The 14505-nt window shown below is 39.7% G+C and overlaps 1 protein-coding gene across 1 annotated transcript; it reads right to left on the bottom strand.

Annotated features, from left to right (window-relative positions):
• Nucleotides 1-7969: 7969 nt before the first annotated feature.
• Nucleotides 7970-14300, bottom strand: mrps16 (mitochondrial ribosomal protein S16). Its single transcript, XM_034166226.1, has 4 exons — nt 14148-14300; nt 13974-14004; nt 9379-9642; nt 7970-8957 (listed from the first exon to the last, which is right to left on the bottom strand). Exons 2-4 carry the CDS (start codon nt 13984-13986, stop codon nt 8833-8835), a joined length of 402 nt encoding a protein of 133 aa, XP_034022117.1. The 5' UTR covers nt 13987-14004; nt 14148-14300; the 3' UTR covers nt 7970-8832.
• Nucleotides 14301-14505: the final 205 nt, after the last annotated feature.

The following is a 14505-nucleotide window of genomic DNA, read 5'->3' as shown; positions in this document are numbered from 1 at the left end:
CAAGCAGCAATGATGTTCTTGCACTGTATGATTTTTTTCTCATGTAGGTTACTGCATAACCAGCTAGTCTCTCACAGGTGTGACAATTTTAAAACCGATTGAAAGGCTATATAAAAGAGCACTGAAAATTTTAGATAAAAGACCATTTTCATATCATCACTGCAAAATTTTAACAAAGTATAACTTATTTAACTTTGAAAATTTAAAAATTCTTGTCTAATATGTAAAATTTTACATGGATTGGCTCCTCCACCTGTTGCAAATTATATTAAATATAGAACAGTTGGTCCGAGGGTCACCAGGGCCGTGAGTAGAGGGGACTGTGAAGTGTCTGTGAGAAAAACAGCTTTTGTACAAAATGTTTTGTCCTACAAAGGCAGTCTCCAATGGAACGCTTTGCCAATGATAGTAAGAGAGGCCCCAAGTTTTAAAGCCTTCAAAAGTCACTTAAAGGAGTGGCTCAATTCAAATAAAAAATGTGAGCATTATGAACTCAATTGTAGAAACTAAGAAGAACTGTTGGGACTGTGCAATGCACTATAGCACTTTATAAGTTATTCTTCTTAAAGTTATGGTTTCTAAAATATATAAATGTATGAAATTAGACTTGCAATTTTAATTAACTTATTCCAAATGAATTGTACATGTAGTTTTTTTTGTTTTTGTTTTTAACTGTGTCCTCCTTTAACTGAGTTCATGTAAGCTAACCTTCATGCTCAGATCATGTCAGTGTCCTTTTGTTTCCTGTCTTTTGTCTAGTCTGTGTCTTCTTGTAGTAGTTAGTGACCCCTATGTAATGTAGTCTGTTGTTGTAAGCCCTTGCGATGTTTGTGTGTTTTTACTGTAAATTGTTTCATTCTTATAGTCTGTCAGGGACTACAGATGGAAATTAGCCCATGGCTATAATCTGACATATTTACACTTATGTGTTCATTAATATGTGTTGTCCCTTTTAAGTAAATAAATGAAATGAAATGAAAATGAAATGATCCATGCGTTTATCTTTTCTAGATTGGACTACTGCAATGTTCTATTTTCTGGTTTACTGCAGTCTAGCATTAAGGCTCTCCAATTGGTTCATAATGCTGCAGCCAGTCTTTTGACACGAAGGAGAAAGTTCGACCACATTACACCCATTTTGGCATCCCTTCACTGGCTTCCTGTCCCAGTGAGATCAGATTTTAAGGTTCTGCTACTAGTCTATAAAACTGTTCACCGGCTGGCACCCCCCTACTTAGCTGACCTAATTAAACATTACGTACCGGCCCGGGGTTTGCGTTCTCAGGGTGCAGGATTACTTTGTGTTCCTGGGGTGAATAAGAAGTCTGCAGGTCATAGAGCTTTCTCTTATCGTGCCCCTGTTCTGTGGAATGATCTCCCGTGTCAATAAAACAGTCAGATTGTGTGGAGACTTTCAAGTCCAGACTTTCGTATGGCTAGCATACTGGCATAGTATAGTTCTGCGCGTTTCACTCTTATAATTCATTTTATTAGGAAACGGAATGTGCCGCGGCCTCAACTTTACCTAAATTCTGGGTCTTTTAGTGAAGCTTAGGGCTAGTGGCCGACGATCACCTTAGCATTTCCTGTTTTTCTTGTTGTTTAATGCTGAGAAATTATACTGTATTTCTTGTCTTTCTGATGCCTGATTCTCTTTTTTCTCTCTGTTTAAGGTGCAGCTCCATCCAGAGATGGGAGTTGTATTTGTGCTGACGACCCTCCTGTCCTGTGCACCAACAGCATTTCCTGTATATTCATTTTGTGAATTGTTCTGTAATTTGTGTCTGTAGCATGGCCCAAGCACAGGGTCACGCCTTTGAGTCTGGTCTGCTTGAGGTTTCTTCCTCAGAGGGTTTTTCCTTACCACTGTTGCTCTGTGGGTTAGTAGACCTTACTTGTGTGAAGCGCCTTGAGGCAACGCTGTTGCAATTTGGTGCTATATAAATGAAAATAAATTGAAAACTACTAATATCACATGTTTAAATTGGGGTTCAATACAGTTCGTAAGAGGGGCTGCATCCAAAATCATTCTAAGGTTTATAGTAACAGTATGACCACTGGACACACTACATTTGCACAAATAAAATACGGAAACCACAGACATACCTGTTTCTTGCGTCAGAAACACAAAGACTGAAGTAAGTCCAATAACCAGAAAGGTAATTATGACAAGAATGATGGAAAGTGTTGCACAGTGACGAAATCTGGGATAAATCCTTTTCATTTTCCTGTGTGTTTCCCATTAAAAAAAATGTAACGATGAATATTCCAAGGTCTCTTGCTGTAAGAACTCTACATTATACTGAAGCAGAATTTCAGTCTCCTTTAACCTGTAAGTGGTCAGTACATTTGACCCTGTCCGCAGTAGGTCATAAACATTTTGCTATCAGTATCAGATTTAGCTAATGTGTCATCAATGAACAACTGGTAAACTGAGGCTGTTACTGATTAAGTGCACGCCCAAGGCAAACGTTTGACATAATACAACATGGTGTGGTGATGTTCTGAAGTGTATAATGAATCAGTATGAAAATATTTAAACATGCAGGTGTCCAGGTACCGCTGCAGTGAAGGGAACTGTGATTCCAAGTTCAAGATAGATTATGCTTTTGTCCATTTTTTTTGGACTATTAGTGGGATTGCTCCATATATATATATATATATATATATATATATATATATATATATATATATATATATATATATATATATAATTCAATGTTCACAAAACAAATTGAGAAGGATGGACTTGAGCTGTAACAAATCACATTGCATCTTCAGAAAAATACAAACTTGGTGTGGAACGGGATTTATGGCATTTTGATTCAGATGTTCATAAACGGTCAAAGAGCTATTAAATTTCACAAGTCGTGAAATGAGAAACTTTTTCTATCTGTAGATAGAAGAGTACATCACTCCAAGCTAATATTTCATCGATGTTTGATGGGTGCGTCAGAAAGTCAATTTTTTGCAGTTGTTCACAAGTGTGTTAAATTCTGTCAGCAAGTGAATGGGCAACGAGGGTTTAATAATTACTCACAGGTGTGTTACTCAAAATTCTCCAACTGTACAGATTCAATATTTTCAATATGCTTACTCATTCAATTTTACTTCCATATAAAGTTTCATAATAGTTAGAAGATACACAGTATCAGTCTATTACCAGTGGTAATGTTTTTTATTTTTATTCAATATATTGGATTTTTACTGGGTTAATACTTTACATCCACACTCTAAAAAATGAACTGCTGTCTCAACGAGAAAAAGTAACAATTTGCATAGATTTTTTTTTTGAAGTCTTGTGGCATTAACTCACCCAGACAGCAAATAGATCTGGGCCGGATGTAGTCCAACATCTGGTACCAATCCTGAAAACAGATCCAGTCCAGACAGTTTTTGCACCCTGGCCCAGATCCGGCACGGCTCCGCTTTACAGTTCTGGAACAGATCCGGACCAGATCTGAACTGGATCCGCAAAACACCAACCGTTTACCGACCATATCTGGCACAGATCTGGGACAGATGTGGTCCGCATCACAGCACTGTGGCAGGAACATGGGGCATAATGATAAGCAATTTTATCTGCACTCGGTAGAAACTATCCATTAGCGGTTGTAAACTCTGTACTCTGTAATCGTGATCGTCACTGAGGCTTTTTTAAATGCTTATTGCAAAGCGGTTTGTTTCTTTACGACAATCAAGTTTTATAAGTCCAGGGACACTGATCTGTGTGTTATAGATACACATCAGTTTCCTCGGATCCACGGAACTTACCCCTGTAAAACTTGTTCCTGCCACGGTGCTGTGATGCGGTCCACATCTGTCCCAGATCCGTGCCAGATATGGTCTGTAAACGGTTGGTCTTTTGCGGATCCAGTTCAGATCTGGTCCGGATCTGTTCCAGAACTGTAAAGCGGAGCCGTGCCAGATCTGGGCCAGGGTGCAAAAGCTGTCTGGACCGGATCTGTTTTCAGGATTGGTACCAGATGCTGGACTACATCCAGCCCGGATCGATTTGCTGTCTGGGCAGTTAACAGTTGAAATTACTAAGTTGAAATAACTTTTTAAAAATCTGTGCAAACAGTTATATCATTTTTTCTCATTGAGACAGCGGGTCCTTTGTTAGAGTGCACCAAGATGAATGACTTCTTAAACAGCATGGAAGATATCAGAAACTGATGGAACTAGAGATCAAGCTCACGAAATGAAAACCACAAAAAAAGCTCAATTGTGTCTCATTGAAGACGTTGGACCGGAATTAACCGGATTCAAGGATTCAAAAGAATTTTATTGTCATATGCACACAGGAACATGTTCCCTGCACAATGAAATGTGTCTACTGCATTTAACCCATCCTAATTGCCAGTTAGGAGCAGAAGTCGCCTTTAGGCGCCCGGGGACCAGCTCCAGATGTACTTCCCTGCCTAGGTCAACAGCAGGGCTGAGCAAACCATGACCGGCTCTTTACAGACAACACACACATAACACACATGAGCCGGCCCGGTACATGAACACATATAAAAGCACACACAAGGTAAAAACGTGGGATAGAAAAACCTTCATAGCTGCTGCATTACACAGCAGCAATGCAGGAAAAAAAAACCCCATCAGCACAAAAAACAATGATCACACACACAGACAGCAGACGAAAGACGACAACCGAGATTTGAAAGTCCAGTTTATCAGAACACCCGGAGGCAGCCTTTAGGCACCGTCAACGGCCTTGTTCATCCATCTGGAAGGAGGAGGGGCTCAGTCCTGAACAGTTCACTGTCCGCAGTCAAAGTCAGAGCTGGAGAAGCTGAGGGAGGGAGAGACTGGGGAGCGAGGCATAAGTGTTGTCCTTCCTTCAGGAGGTTTTTATCGCAGCGGCCTTGAAGTGCAGCTGTGTTTTTGGGAAGCCAAATGAATATCCAGATTTGCAGACGCCTGAAAGATTCCACAGTCTGAGAACAGAGTGACTCTAAATACATCTGAATGTAGAAAGGAGATGCGGTCTTACTGACGATCAAAGCGGTTTTCCAGTGCCGCTATCCTCCCGGAGATGGTATCCAACGCGCAGTTAACACCCACCGATTGAGCTGACACTGCCCTTCCAATTGAATCAATCATGTGGGGCAGCCTGGACGGGCCAATTATTGCTGCTTCCACCTTCTTGAGTTTCCGGTAAACCAGTGCTATGCCCGCTCCACACAGCAGAAAGCCGGTCACCACTGAGCCAAATATATACACATCTTCGACTGTCCTCCACAGACAGCGTGTAAAGGCACATGACCTGCCATCTCCTCCACGAGTCCATCACGTAACCCATCACATGCGTCCCGGCAGGACAGGTCGGGTCCTCCACCCCCGAATAACGGCTTTCAGATCTCTGAAGTAAACTGGATAAATAGGTCGGAACCAGTCTTGTAAACCAGAATCACCCAATGTGTATATCACCTTATAGTCAAAGAGGGCATGCCAGGTTTGGCATACCACTCACAGTGGTAGATGAGGCAGCTAACACCAGTGATGAATCTCAAGGCACGATACGAGGACTGTAGACAACATATACACGACATCGCTGTAGTTCAGCAAGGGCAGGAAGGTAGCAGTTATCAGGCGCATCTGAGCACTTAAGGAAAAAATGACTTATTTCTATAAAGGAAGCCTATTTTCACCCTTAATTTGGAGATCAGGTGTTTAAGGTGATTATATGGACAATAGGTGCAGGTGGTCTTGAACCAAGAACCTTCTGTTTTGGAAGTAAGCACACTGACCACTTGGCCACCACACTGCTAAGATTAAAGACCTCAAAACAATTTGTTCATATTTATCTGCTTATTTGTAAATGAGCTCATGAGAGAATAATGTATGCCTGGTCATAAAACAGTGGCCCCTTAAGTGAGTGGACATATAAGACTATGAGAGTACTTCTATACTGCTAACACAATTCAGATGTAAACACACTCCAATGAAAGCTAAAGATAGATATATTTGTAAAACTAATGTCACATGCTGAAGCAATCAACTGGGAATAGTTGTTGCTTCTACTTAACTTCAGGAATCTTCCATTGAACAATGCTTAATCCCTGTGGACAAAAGAAAGGTCATGCTATAAATAGACTGTTGAGAAATACCAGTAATAAATGAGATGTGACAAAATCATAGGTGTGTTTCTTGACATTAAATGCACCAAAGGTTTGGGTAAACCTCTCCCCACCTGTGTTGGTTTAATATTAAATCATTTCTGCTTGGAGGGCAGTCAGGGTGTGTGTGTGTGTGTGTGTGTATTCTTACAATGATCTGCACAACACCAACTTCAAAATAATTTTCCTTTAGCTATTCTTTGCTAAAAAAAAAATAAAAAATACATGAATTAGATCACAGTAGTGATGCCGAGGTTTTTTTTTTCTGCAGTTATTTGTAATTGCAGCATTAAAGTGTGGAATGCTCAGTACAACTTGGAAAAAAAAAATCCAAAATTACTGGTGCTGTATAGAAAATATCTCAGTACAAACTGCACAACTTCTTCATGTGAAGCATGTCTTCCAGCTGGATCTTTAGTCGGGCATTGTGTGTTAGAATATTTATTGGCTCAAACTGAACAATTTATCACAATTGACATGGAATCTGGACATTGTATAACAGGCACACCAGGCAACACGCTCCCACACCAAGTTAACAGTACATTTGGAGTTTAAAATGCCCCATAGAACTAGACACTTTTGCACTACACACCATCTTTTAAAAAGGAGTGATTCATGTACAACCCCAATTCCCATGAAGTTGGGACGTCGTGTGAAATGTAAATAAAAACAGAATACAATGATTTGCAAATCCTCTTCAACCTATATTCAGTTGAATACACCACAAAGACAAGATATTTAATGTTCAAACTGATAAACATTGTTTTTGTGCAAATATTTGCTCATTTGTGTTTAAGAACAGTGTTTCTCAACATTAAATTGCAAGGAATTTAGGGATTCCATCATCTACAGTCCATACTATAATCAGAATATTCAGAGAACCTGCAGAGCTTTCTACACATAAGCGACAAGGCCGAAAGCCAACATTGAATGCCCGTGACCTTCGATCCCTCAGGCGGCACTGCATTAAAAACCAACATCATTGTGTAAAGGATCTTACCTCGTGGGCTCAGGAACACTTCAGAAAACCATTGTCAGTTAACACAGTGAGTCGCTACAAGTGCAAGTTAAAACTCTACCATAAAAAGTGAAAGCCATACATCAACAATATCCACAAACACCACCGCCTTCTCTGGGCCCGAGCTCATTTGAAATGGACGGACGCAAAGTGGAAAAGTGTGCTGTGATCTGATGAGAAAACATTTCAAATTGTTTTTGGAAATCATGGACGCGTGTCCTCCAGACAAAACAGGAAAAAGACCATCCAGACTGTTACCAGTGCAAAGTTCAAAAGTAAGCATCTGTGATGGTATGGGGGTGTGTTAGTGCCCATGGCATGGACAACTTACACATCTGTGATGGCACCATCAATGCTGAAAAGTACATCCAGGTTTTGGAGCAACACATGCTGCCATCCAAGCAGTGTCTTTTTCAGGGACATCCCTGCTTATATCAGCAAGACAATGCCAAGCCACATTCTGCATGTGTTACAACAGCGTGGCTTTGTAGTAAAGGAGTGCGTGTACTAGACTGGCCTGCCTGCACTCCAGACCTGTCGACCACTGAAAATGTGTGGCGCATTATGAAGTGCAAAATATGACAACAGAAGTCATACATCAAGCAAGAATGGGAAAGAATTCCACCTACAAAGCTTCAACAATTAGTGTCCTCAGTTCCCAAACGCTTATTGAGTGTTGTTAGAAGGAAAGAAGATGTAACACAGTGGTAAACATACCACTGTCCCAGCTTTTTTTAAACGTGCTGCAGGCATCCGTTTCAAAATGAGCAAATATTTGCACAAAAACAAAAAAGTCTATCAGTTTGAACATTAAATATCTTGCCTTTATGGTGTATTCAATTGAATCTAGGTTGAAGAGGATATGTAAATCACTATTCTGTTTTTATTTACATTTTACACAACGTCCCAACTTCACTGGAATTGGGGTTGTAAAGCTGCCTGTGTAGCTTTGTCTGTTGTTTACAGATTGCGTCCAGTTCAGAGAGTCTGGAGTGGTTGCTTGAAAATGAAGTTTTTCTTTTTAAATAGGTGAGTTAAAATCACATATGCATTTCTGTAGGTTTGGTTTATTGTGCATTTTGGTGATCATTGTTACAAATTATACAGCTTTAAACCCAACAAGCTCTGAATTTTAGCTGCTGGAACAAATCTCCTGGACAGTAAATACAAATGTTGATATTCCACCCAAGCTAAGTAAGGGTGGAGCGTGTGCCGGCCAGCCACAAATAATCACAGTAAATCATGCCAACCAGTTTATCAAAAAACCGAGTCATTTCTGATATGTTTGTGTTTGACATTTCTGACGTTCAAGATTCGTGAGTGCACATGCAAAAAAAAAAAAAAAAAAGTTGCACAATGGAAGGAAACAAATGAAAATGACAAATGAGGAAACTGACTGAGATTTGGGTGGGTCTGAAAATGACTGGTGCTGGTGGCCTGAACTTGCAATGCTCAAATGTTGAACTTGCTTCAGCCGTCTGTGGTCATCTAACATTTGAGCTACATCAGTTTTCCTTGCTAAAACACAAAAGAAGTAACCAGAAGTGTGGTATGGAACATCTGAAACTGCCATATGCAGTCCTCCAGGAAAAAAAAGTAAAAAAATAGGAAGGAAAAGAATTTGTGGTCTTTGTAAGCAAATCTGATGTGCTTTTGTGTTGTTGACAGTCACACAAAGTCCACAGCTCAGACTTCAGGCTGGTCATGTGTCTCTCCCACTGTTTTTGCAGTTTCCTCCTGCGCTGTGGCGGCTCTACGTCGCTCTGCATTTGTTATCGTCATGGGGTGCAAAGGGAAGAATCCCGCCAATCCTGCACAGTGAGACAGGCAGAGAGAAAAGCATATTTTACATGAGTATTACTGTGAGCTAAGCTATCATTCTATGATATCTATTTCCTCCCAACTACATTTGAATTGCTAGGGAACAACGTAAGTTGTGTATTTCACCATGCTTATGAAGACCACAAGAGGCCTGATTAATCTCTGTACATTATCATTTATGGAAAGCAAATATTGAAATCAATTGTGATTATTTCAATAAAGAGTAAATACAGGTAAGTATTTTTAGACAAGTGCGTAAGCATTGCCTAAAAGGTGGAGGTTGCATGCCAGGGATGGACCTCCTTGATTAAACAAATTTCTAAGGGCAGAAGTTGAACACTTCCCTGATAGCAAAATTGTGCAAAGCTGAGCCACCTTAAAAGAGCATGATGTCACACACTGAATACATACCTAGAAGTTTGGCCACTGGCTTAGTGGGGTGCGCGCCACTGACAATCCAGTATTTGATTCGGTCGTAGTTGAAGCTGACAAGTTTCTCGTTGTAGATGTTAGGGAGAGGGTCGTAGGTACCCAGTTGTTCTAAATATTTTCCATCTCTTGCCCTTTTGTTATATGCTGCCACGATACGATAAAAGGGCCGGTTAGCTTGTTTGTGGCCTGCGAGAGCCAATCGGATGACAACATAACCTCCATGGTACTTCTGTAGGAGTGATGCTGCAGAAGTAAAAGACCACAGTGAGCTTAAATTAGCACAGTGAAAAAAGTCTGCAGTTTCATAGAACTGTGAAATACCTTACTGTGAAAAAAATAAATGCTGACAGCAAAAGTAACTGAGGCTAAATCTGCAGTGTCACCTAGAACATTACCCCAAATTCAATCAATGTCAAATTCTGTTTATCCTAAATGTAAAACCTTCCTTCCTAAGAAACATTTCCAAATTATTTAGTACAGGGTAACACTTTACAATAAAGCCACCGTACACTATGAGTTAATACAGCAATAAGCAGTAACTAACAGTTTAAGAGAACAATGGTCCAAGTCTTTAGGGTCCCTGTGCTTCCTGTCTTAGTGTAGGGATGTGAGACGTGGACACTAAGCAGTGACCTAAGGAGATGACTTGATGTCTTTGGTAGTAGGTCTCTTCAGATGATCCTTGGCTTCCACTGGAATGTCTCTGTGCCAAATAGCTGCGACACTTTGGCCATGTGGCGTGTTTCTCTGTGTATGATCCAGCACATAGGTACCAGACTGTTGAGGCTCCTAGTGCCTGGAGAAGACCAAGAGGATGCTCAGGCTTCACCTGGCGGTGGAAGATAGATGGCTGCTTTAGAGATGTGAAGATGGACAGGGTGTCTGACTGGGTGGTTGCCATCCAGGACCAAGGCAGTTCCATGGTGTCATGGATACTGAGAGGTATGACACCACCACATGCTTCCAGACTTGATGTGATGGTATTAATACCTTAATTAACATGAACATCATTAAGAAATACTAAAAACCTAGTTAAGACTTAATTTATTATTAGTAATGTTTATCACTGCATGAATTGCATTAATTAATGTACCAATATAATAAAGTGTTACCTGGTACAGATAATGACACACACCTCCAGGTTTTGAAGGACATGGCACATTCAATGGCAAAGAAAGCCCTTTTAATGTGTAACATGTAATATTACTCTGTCAGTGTCCAAATCTGGCCAAAGTCACATGACCATCACCAACTACATATGATCTTAGGGGATTATCAGTCCACAAATTGGGCAATTATTTTTGAGTTTTAATCTTCAAGGTTATGCGCTTTGGCACTCAGAAATTAAACTGTGAATATGAGTTGGTTACCATTTTGTCTGTGAGCTGTTTCCTCCTGTACATTTCCATTTCAAAACAATATCACAGACTGTTGACTGGAGTAGAAATGCCATAAACTGGTTTGTGGCAACTTCATTTTATGCACCTGTTAGTCACGCAGTTGCAGATAAAACACCTAAACGCAATCACTGAACACCTGATCAGTGATTTTAACTGTTGATGCCACATTTGTCACAACTCAATCCCTGAAATTTCTGTGCACTGGAGATACACTCCCGTTCAAAGGTTTGAACACGCGTTCCAATTCGGCTGACTGGGAGTGTATGTAGCAGCAACAATATCTCAGCCACAAAGCAACAGTTCACACAAGGTCAGACTGAAGCTGTTAAGTGGTGAAGCCTGAAGCAAGTAAAAATCATTCATTTATTAATTTTCTTTACCAGCTTACTCCAATTAAGTTCACTCACTCACTACAATGTTACAAAATGCACTTGGATGCTATTACAGTTACAAAGAGGGAACACAAATCCATACCTTCTGGAATGGGATGTCTAACAAATTCATGTCAGTCAGATATCAGATGTCGCCATACTTTTGGAAATTCAATGTAACAAATATAAAATTGGTGTAAAACGAATGTTCTGAGAGGTATATCTTGTATCGTGAAAAATTATGTACACTACTGATTTTAGTAAGGCCTCTTTTACTGTACCCTTCTCTGTAGTCATGGTGAGAATTATTGGCACGTCTGATTCATATAAAAGAAAAAATGGATCATTTGAATTTACTTCTGACCACAGTTTAAATTTGAAGTGCTGATAATTTTGACCAGGACTGTAATTAAATCAGATAACAAGGTTGTATTTTTAACTTAAAAAAAAAAAAATCAGCAGTATGTGTGGTAACACACGTCTGCTTTCCTCAATCCAGCGAAAATGAGCTTCTATGGCTGCTAAAGGTGTCCCGGACAACACTGACTATTGCATTTATCTTCACTGTATCATGGAAGCATTTTTATGAAAATGTAAGGGAGGCGTTCAATACAGTGAAACGTACGGTATCAAAACACTCAGTAAACAGAATCAAAATGCATGATGTCACTTACAAAATGGGACAAATATGAATGTCATGTGGCATACAAACCACCATCAAATGACAAGGACCTACTTAGGTGTCATATAAACTTTTGTAGAACATATTGGACACAATAGTGGCTTTTGCTGTTAGCCCAATAATGATGGTATCTACAAGTTTAAGCTTATTTTATCCAAAAAGAGAGTGGGACAAAGGAAAACTTGAGTTTAACCCATGCATCTGCCTTATCAAATGTCCAGGTTTCTGATATAAAATCGTGACCACATCCCTTCATTATCCTTTACTTACTTACATTGAGTTGTTGTTTTCAATTAAACCATACTGGAAGTGAAGGCAACTTGTGAGGTAATAAATCAACTTTTTAAACATTTTAATCTGTTCCAAGTGGTGGAGTGTAACATCAAGCAATATCCTTATTTGTTTAAAGCGGAATAAGCTATAAAGCATAACATTGTTTTAAGTTGTGACCTAAAGATATAGAGCAATAAAGTTCTATACGCTTTAACTAATGACACAGTATGAAGTTTTATAAAAGGTAAGAGATAAGATACACATGCACATAAAATACACATGCACATATAAAAATTTGCTAGTCAATACATTCTTAGATAAGGCTTTAAAGTAGACCTGCATTGAAATAAATGTGGTCATAGCTGATATGTATTTATAAGACCCTTGTGAATGCAGTAAAGTAAATCTGTAAGCCCAAATTTGTAATTCAGCGGAGAAATCTTCATTTAAAAATGACAAATTTGCAGCTAAAATTTAGCCCTCTGTGAAAACAGTTTGTACAGCCGTATCATTTCCATGACGTCAGGGACAAGACGACGCGCTCCCGCCTTCAGTCCGATCCAGCATTGAAATTGATTTTATCTGTTAGTAGTGTTACTTATACACGTCCTGGTTTCAACATCCAAAAGTAAGCTGCAATGAATGTGAGATACAGATCTGTCTGCTCAGATCAGCAACGACATCGACAGCGGGCGCCATTCTTCCTCTCCCGCTCTCTGCCTCCGCTGCGCTTATTAAGTCTGCGGGCTCGTTAACGAGCTCGTTAACTGCCGACGCGGGCCACTCACACCGCCCGTGTCTGCTTTGCAGCTGGCATCACCTCTCTGTCTACTGAATGGAGCTGCAGCACACTTGGCACAAGTCCTGAGATTACGCTCGCTGTTTTAATGCGAAGCGGCCGGTACACCTGTTGCTGCAAGGACAGACTTCTTGCTGCAAAATCCACAGCACCGCACGTCTCAGCAATCGGAGCTCCAGAGCTCCATGGACGCTGTGAGAGGTTTATATATTTTTAATGACTGGGATTCTTTGCGGGTCTCGCCTCCATATCCCGCGATGGTACCGGAGGCGAAACACAGTAGATTTTCATTGCGACACCACTCAATCAAACGGGCGTATGAAAAAGTCCCCCAAAATAATTTTCAAGCACAAATAAAAGAAATGTGTACTCACCAAACGTGCCGCAAGACAATATGAAGTTTTAAAAAAAGTAGATCCTTCCGTATAAGACAAGAAAAAGGTGCAGATGCAAACTGACGTAAATCCACAAATTACAATTGGCGCAATGCATGCTGGGAGAGGGTCTTGTCCGTGACGTCTCGGCAGCATCCATGATGAGAGGGACAATTTGCGGAGGGCTAAATGTTAGTTGTAAATTTGTCATTTTCAAATGAAGATTTCTCCGCTGAATGACAGATCTGGGCTTGCAGATTTACTTTACTACATTCAGAAGGATCTCATGTGTAAATGTAAGTCATTTTTTGTTCAAAAAAATCTGACTGCATTTTTTTCAATGCAGGTCTCCTTTAATTTAAAATACCACAAATACAGGTTCAATTGAAATATTTTACAAAAATGTTTGTAGTTGCTGATCGTTAGTTAATAATCGTCATTAAAGTTGGATTATTAATCTTCATTACTTGATATCATTAGATCATTTGTGGAAACACTTTTAGAAACTACTACTTAGCAGCATTTTCCACATGTAGTGTTTATATTTTTAGGGAATAAAATCTCAATATAACCAGTTTGTGCCATTCAGATGAGACTTTTTCAAACCTACAATTTTATACGTTACAAAATGTTTATATTTATGTATTAGTGTTCACCTTTTATCTTAATACTTACAAAGATAAACCATGACGCTCGCTGTTGAATACTGAAACAGAAAAGGGAAATTTAAAGAAAGTTGCATGTTAGTATTATTTGAAAACAAACGTTTATCAAACGAGTCGGCAGGCTGCTGCTAATGGCTAACAATGACTAAATGCTAAGGTTAGAAGCGATGAGTTATAGACCTACCTCAGGTGATACTGAATGAAGGAACAAAACCTTCCCAAACTTATCGTTTGACGTTATAAGTTGGTAAGGTATTATAAATCAGTTCATTCGCTTTACATTTGGAGCAGGATAATAATGTGACATTGGTCAGGAGGCAGACATGTTTAAACCGGATGTGACGTCTTTTGTTGGCTGCGTGTCATTGCAGTAATCTTACAGCAGATGGCGGTGGTGGACCGCTCTACTTTACAGGAAGCGTCTTCAGGTCTGTGTTCAATTTCTACTTTCAAAGTTTGTAAAATGAACGTTTATGTTTCAAATCAGATCTGTTAAGGGGGAAACTTGGTGTTAAAACACATAAGTCAATATCCTCAAGGAC

This window comes from Thalassophryne amazonica, chromosome 3, assembly GCF_902500255.1.
Source record: "Thalassophryne amazonica chromosome 3, fThaAma1.1, whole genome shotgun sequence".
NCBI classification, from domain to species: Eukaryota; Metazoa; Chordata; class Actinopteri; order Batrachoidiformes; family Batrachoididae; genus Thalassophryne; species Thalassophryne amazonica.
Note: the sequence above shows the minus strand (reverse complement) of the source record. Positions and strands in the feature narration are given on the sequence as shown.